At 55.2% G+C, this 12,687-nt stretch overlaps 1 protein-coding gene across 1 annotated transcript; it reads right to left on the reverse strand.

Moving 5' to 3' along the window:
- Positions 1-372: 372 nt before the first annotated feature.
- Positions 373-12,235, reverse strand: KRT82 (keratin 82). The gene is made up of 9 exons (XM_027036224.2): positions 11,773-12,235; positions 9,596-9,804; positions 7,258-7,318; positions 6,481-6,576; positions 5,959-6,123; positions 4,071-4,196; positions 2,417-2,637; positions 2,162-2,193; positions 373-1,614 (listed from the first exon to the last, which is right to left on the reverse strand). Exons 1-9 carry the CDS (start codon positions 12,175-12,177, stop codon positions 1,373-1,375), a joined length of 1,557 nt encoding a protein of 518 aa, XP_026892025.1. The 5' UTR covers positions 12,178-12,235; the 3' UTR covers positions 373-1,372.
- Positions 12,236-12,687: the final 452 nt, after the last annotated feature.

Here is a 12,687-nt window from a genome sequence, read left to right on the forward strand (position 1 = left end):
GGATGGGGCGGGGCACAGAGCCCAAGGCTTGGAGGCCACTGAGTGTAGCTATGATAGGGGGCCCACAGGCTTTCTCTAGGAGGTGTGCAGGTGACCATGTGGTGAGGAAGCCTATGTGCATAAGGCCATGGTTTTCAACAAGGCAAGTGACTCACAGTCTATAGGGGTGGGATATGCCGGTTTTAAATGTGATTTGTGTGGATCCACCTTTATTCCACAGGCTACTCGCAAATTATTCATAGGTAGCTTTTCCGTTTGTATAATAGCCTTGGTTTCCACTCCCAAGCCTCCCAGCACCCAGACCCCAAAGGCCGCTCATTGGTTCCCCTTCAGCCTTCTCGTACCCACAAGGCAAGGGGAAAAATCCTGATTCTCGCCACCTGTGAACAGTCCATTTATTGGGAACAGACAAACCCAGAGGCTCATGGCAGAGGTGGTGGCTCCCTAGATGGGTGACGCTACTGCCCGATGCAGCACTAGGGACCTCTGGGGAGAGGGGGTCAGCACAACCCCTTGTGACAGCCCCTGAGCCAAAGCCTCCAAGTTTCTGGGCAGCCCCACATCACCGTAGCCAGGAAAACACATTTATAACAGACCCAAAGCAAGAGGACCTAAGGGGAGAAGGAGCAGGACTGGAGGTAGATGGGGTGGGGAGGGGAGGGCTATATACAGAAGGTGGGGGAAGGGCTTGTCCTTGACTCTTGTCAAGTCAAGAGGTCTTGACTCTCTCTGTCTAGTAAGTATTCCTTGTTCCCTTGCCCTTGTTCTAGACATTTCCCCGCCCATCAGCTGCCGACGCAGTTCAGGAAAAAATGTATTTTCATAGTGTGAGTTTAGCACACACGGGCAGGTAAATCTACTGCCCTAAAGAACCCCCTCTTGATTCTGTGTACCAGAGAGAACCGTTGACAGGTCTGGAGTGATCCTGAAATGCTGGCACTTGGCTTTGGAATTCAGAATGGGAGATTTGGTGGTGCCTCTTTTTGATAATTGCGATAGTGCATGTGTTAGCTGGGGGTTAAAAGAAGTTCTCTTTTCTTAAGTGCGTGAGAGCCAGAGGTAAGGGAGGTGGGGAACTTCCAGGGGTAGGGGGTGGGAGACTGGCTTTGTAGGGAATCTTCCAGGGGATAGTCCACAAAGCAGAACTTTAATGTGTCCACCCCCAAGGCCTCGCTCAGGGTCTGCACATAGCCAAGTGAAAGGTGACTCTTAAAGATACCCGAGGGGCGGCTCCCAGTGTGAAAACAGGAGGGAAACGTGTGGTCAATACAGGAAGGGGTTTAGGAATATCCTTGTCTTCAGCTGATCGGTGGACAACATCCAGGCTGGGGGCTAGCGCCCTGTCGCTGGGCTTCCAGCTTCTGGGGCAATGCTAACACTTGTGGCGGGAGGAGCCGCACCCAGCCCCCAGCTTCATGCCAGAACTCCTCCCGCTCACACAGCCCAGTAGCCCCTGGGACTCGCAGGGGATGTAGAGTTCACCAGTGCCCACGACGCTGCAGCCCCCGCTGCTCTTGAGGACACTGGTGCCCCCCGGGCAGTATTCGGTCCTCAGCACGGGTGTGTTGACCACACACGGCTCGTAGAGGACTGCGCCTTTGGAGCTGCTCACGGCTGTGGGAACAGAGAGGGATGCTCAGGGTCCTGCACTGGGAGGCTGGAAGGGCGTTGCCCTAGACCAGGCCATGCCCCCCACCTGCTGCCACTCACCAATAAGGACACCCCTGTGCCAGCCACCGACTTCCCACTCTAGCCATAAAAAGTGCTTAGCCTTCTGCCTCTTCCCCTTCTGCCCCCCTTCTGCCTCTCCTTGTTTCCCAAAGCCTTGGCCTCCACTTCATGCTGTCAGTTTCTACTTGTCTGAGCCTGCTTCAGAACTATTTCCTCCATAGAGGCGTCTCCTTGTCATGATGGTTCCTGGCAGCGTCTGGGCCCCAAAGCACTGAGGCCCTGCTGCATGTCAGCTCCTACTTCTGACTCCCGAAGACTTGGACAGTCCTGAAGTAGAGCTTCTCCATCCGCCCAGGAGCTCCTGGCAGACAGAGCCCTTCCTTGGGGGTGGGGGAGGCACGCTGAAGTCTGGGCAGGACAGTGGTCTGTCCTTGTTGGGTTGATCAGCCCCCACAACCCCAGAGCCCCACGGGAGTGCTGGTCTACTCACAGATATTCACCGGCCCAATGCCTTCACACAGCCTGGAGTGGAAAGAAGAAGGCACAAGGTTACTGCATCACAGAGAACATAGTCAATGAATGTGGGGCACCCCTCTCCTGCCCCCACCGTGGACTATGTTAAGGAGAAGGGCCTGTGGATTATGCACTGTCTCGGATGTTCCCTGACTAGCAGGACGCGCAATCGTAGCCCCAGCGACCAGAGGGCAGGGGAACACGTCGTCCTCGGTGCTTCGCCTTGACTAACCTGTGCTCCTCGCCCTCCAGCAGCCGCCTGTAGGTGGCGATCTCGATGTCCAGGCCCAGCTTGGAGTTCATCACCTCCTGGTACTCCTTGAGCAGGCAGGCCATATCCTGCTTGGCCTTCTGCAAGGCCTCCTCCAGCCCTGCCAGCTTGCACTTGGCGTCACTGAGGGCCGCCTCGCCCTGCTGCTCTGCCTGGGTCACCGCGGCCTCCAGCTTGCAGCGCTGGGGGAACGGGCACAGAAAGGCATTACTGGGGGCCCCTGGAGCCTGAGGCTGACTCTCAGAAGGACAGGGAGAACATGGCCATTGTGAGATAATAAAACATATGTATATTGGTCTCTGCCCCAGTTCCTGGTGCAAAACTCCTAAATCCTCGCAATTTCCCACGTGATAAGAGCATCAGGAACATCTTTTGTTCTAATACTTGGTCTTTGACCCTTGGTTCTGACACAGAATTCCCGAGTCCCTTGGAATTCCTGGATGAGAGCAATGTCTTTTGTTCTAATGAGGTGACTCTGGGTGGGTCCTGGATGGCTCCTAGATAGGGGGTTGGTCACCAGAAAGACCAAGCCATGATTAGAAGCTTAGAATTTCCAGCCCCAGTCCCCCCTGCCTTCACTGGAGAAGGGAGAGGGGCTGGAAATGCAGTTAATAATGGATCACGCTTACGAGAGGAGGCTTCCATAAAAGTCCCCGAAGTATGGGGTTCACGCAGCTTCCAGGTTGGTGTACATGAGGAGGTATAGGGAGCATCACGTGCCCAGAGAGGGGCACGGAAGCTCTGGATCCTTCCCACCTCCCTCCCTTGCCTTGTGTGTCTCTTCCCTCTGGATGTTCATCTGTATTCTTTATCATATCCTTTTATACCAACTGCTAAACATAAGCAAGCTGTTTTCTTGAGTTCTGTGGGACTCACGATCGGCATCTGAAACAAGGGCAGTTGTGTGGGACTGAGCCCTAACCCTGTGGGATCTGACCCTCTCTCCAGGTAGGTAGTGTCAGATTTGAATGGAACTGTTGGGCACCAGCTGGGGTGGCTGTGAGAGCAACTTCATGCATGTGGGAGTAATGTGACAGTAAAAGGGACACACAGGAGGAGGAGGGAGGTTTCCTTCTCAGTCATGGTGATGTGCCAGATTCACAGCTGCTGTGCGTTTCGTCTTAGGATTGTGACAGCTGAACTCCAGAGAACTGGGGCCAGTTCCATCTATAACACCTCAAGGAGATCCAAGCGAATTCTTAGAGGCTAACAGATTTGGAGTGTCTGGCTGGTCTTCACCAGCCTAGGAGAATGGAGTGGGGCCACGTGTATGGACTCCTGGGAGTCATGAATTGTAGGATCCTAGGACTGGAGCCTTTGGGTAGGGAGGGGCCATGGCGAGCATCTTTTCTAAGCCCCCATCTAGTGAAGCACCCTTGCTGTTTCATCTGTGACCGAAGGCTGCCTAGCCTATGCTGGGATCTCGCTGTTTCCCGAGGCTGTTCCTGCTGTCGGTCAGCTTTCGTGGAAAGGGCTTGTTCCTTCTTAAGCGAGGGCAGCACAAGTTCATGGCCTCTTTGAGATGCTCCCAGGGAGAGCGGACCCACCCCCCCACCGACCAACCGGCAGGGCAGCCTCTAACGGGGTTCTCGAAACAAGATCTTTCTGGCCTCACCTGGGCTTTCACGGTCTCAGTTTCTTGCTGAAGCCGCTGGATCAGCTTGTTCATTTCCAGGATCTCGTTCTTACGGTTGCGGAGATTGTCACAGTGGGTCCCCGCTGTCAGCCGCAGCTCCTCATACTGCCGGGACCGGGGAGGTCAGAACGCCACAACGCCCACCCTGTAGCGCCTCGCAGCCCCCCTTCTCACTGTCCTGAGTCTCTCCAGTGGTTTCCTAGCTCAGGGCTCTCTGGATTCTTATGTTTGCTCTCTCCCCCATTCCTTTTTCCATTTCTGGCCCTTTTCTGGGCTTCTCCTTATTTCCTTCCCCAGCCCTGGACCTTCAGCCTTATTAAAGGCTTCTCCAAGCTCTCCTTTTCTCTCTTTAGCTGTTCTGTGGCTCATCTTCCCCCCGCCCCGGGGGTCTGCTGAGGGCTCCTTCCCTATTAGATTTCCCTCTGGACCTGAGAAGGGGTTTCTGTGCTCAGCCTGGGATGCCTAACACATCTGGGAGTGAGGACAGACCACCAGGGTGAGTACCTTTGTCTATTCTCCTTCAAAACAATTGAAGACGAAATGCAATATTACTTCCTACTTTGGCTTAACATTTTCTTTTAAACCTATGCAACTCTGAATTCAATTTCTGAATAATGTCTTATCGACTACACCTATAGATTAAAAAAGCAGCCAACTTTAGATTTTCTGCACATAATGGATGGGAGCATTTTGCATAGAGAAGGCAAAACAAGTGGTAAGCACATATCACTCTCCTTTGGCTCTTTTGTTGTTTGGCTGTTGTGACAAAGCCCGCAGCTGTCTAAAAAATATCCACTCTCCTCTTCTTCAAGCAGAACTCTCCTTTTGTTTGGGGTGGCAGTGAGCCCAGATAAGAGAATATTTCTTGGCCCTTTCATAATGAATTCTATGGGTAATACTTCCAGGAAAGCTGTTTAAAGTGGGAGATGACTCATTCAGCATGCTTCTTTTGCCCTGTGTGCTTTTTCCTCCTTGGAATGAACATGTGAAGTTAGCACTATGGCAGCCTTCTTGGGACATGAGGCAACCGTGAGGATTAAAGCCATGTTAAGGGTGGCAGCATAAAAAGCTAGAAGGAGCTTGTGTCCCTGATGGCAACATAGAGTCCCCGTGTCACCTGTGGATGGTCTATTTCTGTAACCTCTTTGAGGACAGGGATGGTGTGACTCTTAGCATCATCCTGGTGCCACATGCCTCAGTAACGCCATGGCACACGTCACCATCTAACGTACATCCACTGTACTTATTCACCTCATTTCTTGTCTGCACCTGCCACCCCGCCCCTGCCTCTGGGATGAATGTGACACGAAGGCAGGGATTGCTGTCTATTCTGTTTTCTGCTGGAATCCAGCATCTAGAACAGTGCGTGGCAATGAAGTTACTGGATGAATAAATGAGTGAATGAGTGCGTGGTGCCTTTCTCAGACAGGGCAGGTGAGACAGACATGAAAATATTTGTGAAGTCAAGTTGCCCTTGGGGGCATCCCCTTCCCTCCCAGCCAGCCCCTAATTCCCTAAGTCTGGGGCCGCCTTAATGACGGCTCCTGCCCTGCCATTAGTGCCCACAGCCCCTCTTTGCAGTCATTGCCAATTAGCATTTCTTGAATGCTGCTTAGAGGAACATTGCAGTAGGTCCGTGGGTGGGTAAAGCTGGGGTGCGCTGACACCCTGATGACAGGCCTGGGCTGTCTGTGGGGTCCCCTCCCACACGCTCTGCAGGGCCCTGGCCTGGGGCCTGGCAGGAACAACAGGAACTGGGTTTATGGGGTTCCCTCTGCCTTCATTATCTCCTCACTCATTTCCTGGGGGAGAGGGGGTCTGGGGTCCCCCAGCCCCACCCCCCGGCCTCGCCCTGCCCGGGCCTCACCCGGCTCTGGTACCAGGCCTCGGCTTCGGCTTTGCTGCGGCTGGCGATGTCGTCATACTGGGCCTTGATCTCGGCCACGATGCCATCCACATCCAGCTCCCGGCTGTTGTCCATCTTCACGGTGACGGAGGTCTCTGAGATCTGAGACTGCAGCAGGTAGATCTCCTGGGGGTGGGGGCCCCAGATGGGAGTGTGTGAGCGTTTTGAGGATAAAGGTGGGGGCGGGGGAGAGGTGGAAGCAACTCTGATCCTCCCATAGCAGATTTGCACAGCCCTTTGAAAGGCTGTCCCAAGCCTTCTATCACCGACCTGTTCCTTGTCCCCCTTCTAGTTACGTAGACCCAAGAGCCAAGGTCTGGGCCCTGTGTCTTCTGGGGGTCTCACAAGCTGTCTGCTTGATGTCTCCCCATCTTACTTTGGAGTCAGCTAGCCCGGGGCCGTCCCTGCTGGAGCTCCCCTACTCTGTCCTGCCCACGGAACTGGCCCTGACTGAGCACCTGCGGGCAACGGGGCTGTGGGTACCTCCTCATACAGGCCTTTCAGGAAGTCGATCTCCTGGAGCAGAGCCTCCACGTTGGTCTCCAGATCAGCCTTTATCAGGAAGGCTGTGTCCACGTCCTGCGGCCAGAGCAGTGACAGCCATAACCTGGGGCCGGGGGAACATGCGAAGGCCACCCCCTCCACCGACTGGGCCACCTCCCAGGCAAGCTGGTGGCAGTGTGGGATCCATGTGTGGACCCACGTGGAAGTGAAAAGGTGACAGAGCCAAGGATAGGGGGAGGGGCCCCAGTCCCAGGACCCCATGCCTGGGCCCGGCACCCTGAGGGTGAAGGATTTGAGGGAGTGCATTTTGAAGGAGCCCTGAATGCAGCTTCTCAAAGCCCACCGTGCAGGGCATGGGCCATAAAGTACCTAGGCATCTGTCTGAAAAACCATTGCTATTGTTTTTATCTTTTGTGGTTAGAGGCAGAGTTCTTGTTTTGCATTTGATTTGGCATTCGCCATATCTCCAGCTTCTTGGGCAGGTGTAGACACAACCCTTAACCGGGTTGGACCCCCATGAGTTGGGAGGTGGAGGCCAGGTCAATCGCTGCCCTTCTGTAAGAAGTGGGTGGGGGCTGGCCTTCCTCTTTCCCAGGGTCAATGGGGATGGCCCCCGGGGGCTGAGGGATGAGAGACCCTGTTGGGGGTGGGTGGGTGGGCTGCAGGCATGTTTGGACACGGTCAGGGGCCGAGTGTGGCAAGGCCGGCTGGGCCAGCTCCGGGGGCCTTCTCTCTCCCTGTGCCACCCTCCCTCACCTTCTTCAAGGCGACAAACTCGTTCTCAGCACAAGGCCGCAAGGAGAGCTCCTCTTCGTACCTGGCGGGTGAGCAGGAAGAAATGTTTTAGTCTGTCTTGGGGCCGTTTGGAAGCCGCCTGGGCATCCAGCCTGAGGGAGGGGGACTTTGGGACAGATCTGCCTCTCACTGGCTTAATCCCCTAAGGAACCACCAGGTCCAGTCCCCATCACTGGACACCTCTGGCTCTTCCAGCCACTCAGGACAGATGGTTGTCATCATAGCCTCTTTTTAGCCACTTTGCATGTTTACTTCCTTCCCTGCTCCCCAGTAGGCTGTTCCTATGATCAGTCATCTTCTGGGAAGTCCTTCTTAAGACTACCTGCATTCTATCTTGCTGCTAAGGAAGCCCACTTCGTCCCAGAGTTGTTTCCTCTGGGAAGGTGGTGCAGAGTAGGCTGTCTGCTGCTGGTTCAGCTGTCCTCTCTGAGTTGTTCTGAGGGTTGGTTACAGTCACTGAAATCGCAGCCGACCCGGGGCCCCTCCCCTCCAGGAGAGTTCGGAGCCTTGCCTCTACCTGCAGCTCACTTGCAGAGGTAGCAATGACCCACTTACCAGAGCTGGAGAGACAGCCTGACCTTTTCCTCTAGGCTCCCAGGGAGCTCCTCGCCCACTCAGTGCCCCCCTGGGCAGTGGAATCAAGGTTAGGTTCAGTCTGGCTGGAATGACTCAGTCTGATGAGCGACACTGATCCATTAAAAGCTTCACGTTGCTTCCTGACGCCCATCCTTCCTTTTGGTGGCAGAGCTCGGCCTTAGCAGGGCCACCGGAAGCTGGAGCCTGCTGCCTGGGTGTGAGCCCCAGCTCAGTCAGGTGCTAGTCATGTGATTTGGGGTAAGGGACTTGGCCTCTTGGTGCCTCGCATTCATCATGTACAGCAAGAGAGGAACACTTGTGCGGCTTCATAGAGCTGCTGTGAGTTAACACCATTTAACTCCTCCTATGCTTCCCCACCTTCCCAATCCAAAGTCTTCATCCTGTGATGCAAACCATGTCTCCTGACCATCTTGTGTCTTACCCACCGAGAAAGGCACTGCTCCTGCTGAGAGGGCTGGCCTTGCCATGTCCCACCTGTCACAGTCTGCTTGAGTTGTCCTGTGTCACTTGGCACACTCTGGCCCTCCTGTCACCTGCTCCTGTCCCTTCTTCTTCCCTAGGGTCTACTTTGGACTCCCCTTTTGGAAGACCCAACTGGAATGAAACTTCATCAAAGCCCCAAGCAAATGGCACCTTCTCCGGGAAGCTTCCCTGGGCCCTGCCTGCTCTCTCACTCTCTGGGTATTCCTCTCTCTTTCTGCCCTGTACCCTGTTGTTGCTGTGGGTGGGGGTGCATGGGGGTCTGTGCCGGACTGGGGTATCGTGAGGGAAGGAGCCAGCTCAGCACAGTGTCTGGCACCAAGTAAGCATATGACTGACACTTGTAGCACAAGCGTCCCCCATGTGGCTCCGTTCCACTGATCCACATCCCTTAGGAACCATTGCTCTGAGCGTATTTTCACCGCCTCTTGTCTATGGAAATGTGTCTCTCTCAAACCACCCCCCCCGCCCAACATGTGGTCCCGTGGGACCCTAGACCTGGATAGACCCACCTAGGACCCGTGAGGCAGTTTATCTGGGCCTCAAGCCTCTTGCGGGCATTGGACCTAGTAGCCTGCAAACCCTTCTCAGCTGCCTTCTCCTGTGAGTCAGGCCAGGAGCTGCCCTCAGGGAGGGCAAGTGTAGCAGGTCTACATAACCTTGACCACAAGAACTGGGGACGTGGAGCCCCGACGGGTGGTGGCTTCCAGCTCTGGGCAGGAAGTCCGGGGAGCTGAGCGTCGGGGAGCGAGAGGAACTGTGGGCTGCATTAGCTTGGATGTGGTCCGAAGAGATGCCGAGAGGGGCCTATCAGGGGGAAGGGACAGCGGGAGGAAAAGTTTGGAGGGAAGAGGGTTTGGGGGCCTGTTCGGGGAATAAGAAGTAGTTCCGGATCTGAACGGGGACTGATGGAAGATAAGGCAGGACGAGTGGTAGAACAGAGCCCCGAAACGCGGGAAGAAGGCAGGAGAAAGAGCTTGTATCACAGAGACGTGAGGAGGGCCTAACTGAGGGAAGGTGGCGGGAAGGGTGGTGAAGGCAAACACCATTTCAGAGCTTCTGCCGTGTCTAAATGCCCTGCCTGTCTTATCCACTGCACTGTTCCTCCACCTAATCAACTAAGCTTTAGGCTTCTCATCTTGTAGATGGGGAAACTGAGGCCCAGGTGGTTTATGTAGCTTGCTCCAGGTCCCCCGGCAGGGCGAAAGTGGGCCATACTCACTTTTTCTTGTAGCTTTCCAGCGCGTCCTGCAGGCTGCCGAGCTCTGACTCTAGCCTGGCCCGGTCCCCCGCCACAAAGTCCAGCTGCCTCCGCAGGGCGCTGATGTAGTTCTCGAAGATGGGCTCTATGTTGCTCTGGCAGCACCTCTGTTGCTGCATGAAGTTCCACTTGGTCTCCAGCAGCTTGTTCTTCTGCTCCAGGAATCGCACCTGTAGCCAAGAACAGGCTGTCACTGGAGAGCAGGGAGCCTGGGGACCACGGCCAGGAGAGAGTAAGCGGTGGTGGTGGGGTGGACGGGCGGTGGGATCAGCGTGTGCTCTTACTCCCAACACACTGCTGCCAGTGTGCTAACATTTTCAGATGAGGCTCTCCGTGTAGACTGGCACCGCAGCATATCTCCATCTCTCCCCTGCCTCGGGGAGCTTATGGGACCCTCCCCCCACCTTCCACCCAGGGGTTGCATATTGTCATGGGAGGGCTACTGTCCCAAGAGGCCTGGGACAGGTTCCCCTTCCAGCCCTGCCTGCCTATCTCCCACTAGTCTGGTAACCTTGGCCGAGACATCCTGGCCCTAAGCTTCCTGCTTGGTATTGTATATGGGAAGCACTTCAGAAATCTTCCTACTAATGTCAGCTGGTGACATTATGCTTCGGAGTTCAGGCTTTCTTTGGTCACAGCCCAGGGGCACTCAGGGAGGTCAGAGTAAAGGCTTAGTTCTAGGGCTCTAAGCTCTTTTCCCCGACTCTGCTGCACCCTGCGTGGCTGCATCCAAAAATTGTCCCTGTCACAGCAATGGGGAGGTCTGCTGGCCCAGCTTCTCCCTTTCGGTGGCTTGGAAACCAAGATTAGTAGGAGCTGGGTGAGCTGATCACTGCCACCCCATTAGCCATTGGCAGAGGGCACACGACATCCAATCCTCAAAAGAAACCTGCAGAGGAAGAAATGTTGCCCTACTTCTGGTCACCGGACCTACAGAAGGTAGAGTGATGTTGCTGAAGCTCAGAGCCCAGAACCTAAGGAGCTTTAAAGATAAAACTGTAAGTGTAACAGTTCCCATTTAGTGAAATAAGTTTCTTTTTGGAGCACTTTTATGTGTATTACCACCTTTGATTCTCCACCATCACGGCCCCCTTCCCTGCTGGGCAGCAAGGGCCCTGAGGCTGGGAAGTGAGAGGTTTGCACGGGGCCTCGGGGTCAGGCGGGAGTAGGGCCGACACCAGGGCCCTGGCCTTCCGACTGCTGACCCAGGATTCTTTGCCCTACACGTTGGGGTCAGCAGAAACGCTGGCTCAGCCCCTGGCATGTATCTTCATCCCGAGAGCCTCCCTGGGTATGCGGACAGGTACGGAGGCAGCTGCATGAACTTCCACTTGGTCAGTTCAGTGCCTTTCAAAGGCAGCACACCATTATTCCCTGTAGTCTTCTAGAGCTGTGGCTTTGAGGACGAAAGAGACAAGGCTTTGGTGACAGCTAGCTCCCTGTGTTCCCAGCTCTGACTTCTCTGTCTTCTCCTCACCCTGGGCCTTTGCTGGTGGTAAATCCAGGCCCAAGGGTCTCGTGCCAGCTCAGGCACTCAGAGGACAGCTCTCTTGTATTTTTCGTAAATTTTATGTTTATTTATTTTTAAGAGAGAGTGTGTGAGAGAGAGAGACACACACAGAGTGTGAGCAGGGGAGGGACAGAAAGAGAGTGAGACACAGAATCCAAAGCAGGCTCCAGGCTCGGAGCTGTCAGCACAGAGCCCAGGATGGGGCTTGAACCCATGAACTGGGAGATCATGCCCTAAGGGGAAGTCAGATGGCTAACCGACTGGGCCACCCACGTGCCCCAGAAGGTGGCTCTATTGTTAAAGCCTCATCTACCTCCTTGGTTTTTCTTTTCAGTATCTGTCATTGTTTGGAAGTTCCTCTTGTAGTCTGACCTCAGGCAGCCTTGGTGATGTTACCAGATAATATTGAGAGAGAAATGACATCGTGAAAAAAGAACGAGCGAGCAGGCAGAGATGTCTAGTGCTGAGCCTGATGTAAGCAGCTTTCAACGATTAGCGGTCATACAGTTCAGGAGAGCCAATCAATCAACTGTGGCTTCTCCATCACCGGTCTGTCCCTGCCTGCCTGGACCCGACACAAGGTGCTCTCTGCATCCCACAGCCCCAGAGTGTGGGGCCTGACTATTACCTTGTTGATGAAGGATGCAAAGCGGCTATTCAGGCACTTGATCTGCTCCTTCTCATCCCTCTTCACCCTCTGCACGGCCGGGTCGATCTCCAGCTCGAGCGGGACCAGCAGGCTCTCGTTGATGGTGACGGGGGCGATGCAGGCTGAGGGCCCACAGGCGGCCCCTGTGCGGTAGCCGAAGCCAGGCAGGCCACACCTGGAGGCGACCCGGGGCCTCCCGAAGCCCACGTTGCACAGACTCCGGGAGCCCAGGCAGCCCAGGGCACGGAGGCCCCCCCCACCCCCGGGCCGGCACGGCCCCTGGCTCACTGCGTAGTGGGTGACCATCCGGGGAAGGACAGCTGAGCACGAGCTGAAGCTCCGGCTGCCACACCTGGAGCCCTGCTGGAAGGAGCGGCACGACATGGCGGGACAGAGGCAGAGAGGTGGCTGGCCCGGAGAGCGGGTGATGCGAGTTACCAGGTCAGCCCAGCTTCTGCCCTTTTATTTGGTGGGAGATGGAGGGCTGGGCAGGGTCAAAGCCCAAACCACCATTAACAGGTTTATAAGCTTGGGCTGTTGGCAGCAGCTAAGTACCAAGGTGGATAATTAGGGTAGCAGAGAGCAAAGGGAGGGAGCCAGTGGGCAGTGCTGGTGTCCCCTTTCCTCGTTTATGGGGGTGATGAAAGGGGCCAGCCAGCCAGACGGTGGGCATATTGGGTGGCTCAGCCTCAAGGAAAGGGAGAGTTGGGACTTTACGTCACTTCATGGTATATGTGGGGGAGGAATTATACCCTCCGGTTGCCCCAGGACTAGAGGCCAAATTAACTATGCTTGGGGATGCTCTATTTCCCCAAGGCTGCTTTTCTGCTTCTCTGCTGATGTGCAAGGCTCATCATGGGCTCCTAGGTGATCCTAGAGGCTTTCTGGGAGGGA

The sequence above is a fragment of the Acinonyx jubatus genome, chromosome B4, assembly GCF_027475565.1.
Source record: "Acinonyx jubatus isolate Ajub_Pintada_27869175 chromosome B4, VMU_Ajub_asm_v1.0, whole genome shotgun sequence".
In the NCBI taxonomy this organism is placed as follows: domain Eukaryota; kingdom Metazoa; phylum Chordata; class Mammalia; order Carnivora; family Felidae; genus Acinonyx; species Acinonyx jubatus.

Bases quoted from the DNA above. Each gene is read 5' to 3' on its own strand.
- KRT82 (XM_027036224.2), bottom strand. From the start codon at position 12,177: ATGTCGTGCCGCTCCTTCCAGCAGGGCTCCAGGTGTGGCAGCCGGAGC. The intron at 2,194-2,416 runs GTTAGTCAAGGC...TTTCCACTCCAG, and splicing joins CTGGAGGGCGAGGAGCACAG to GCTGTGTGAAGGCATTGGGC. The intron at 1,615-2,161 runs GTGAGTAGACCA...CTGTTCCCACAG, and splicing joins CATTGGGCCGGTGAATATCT to CCGTGAGCAGCTCCAAAGGC.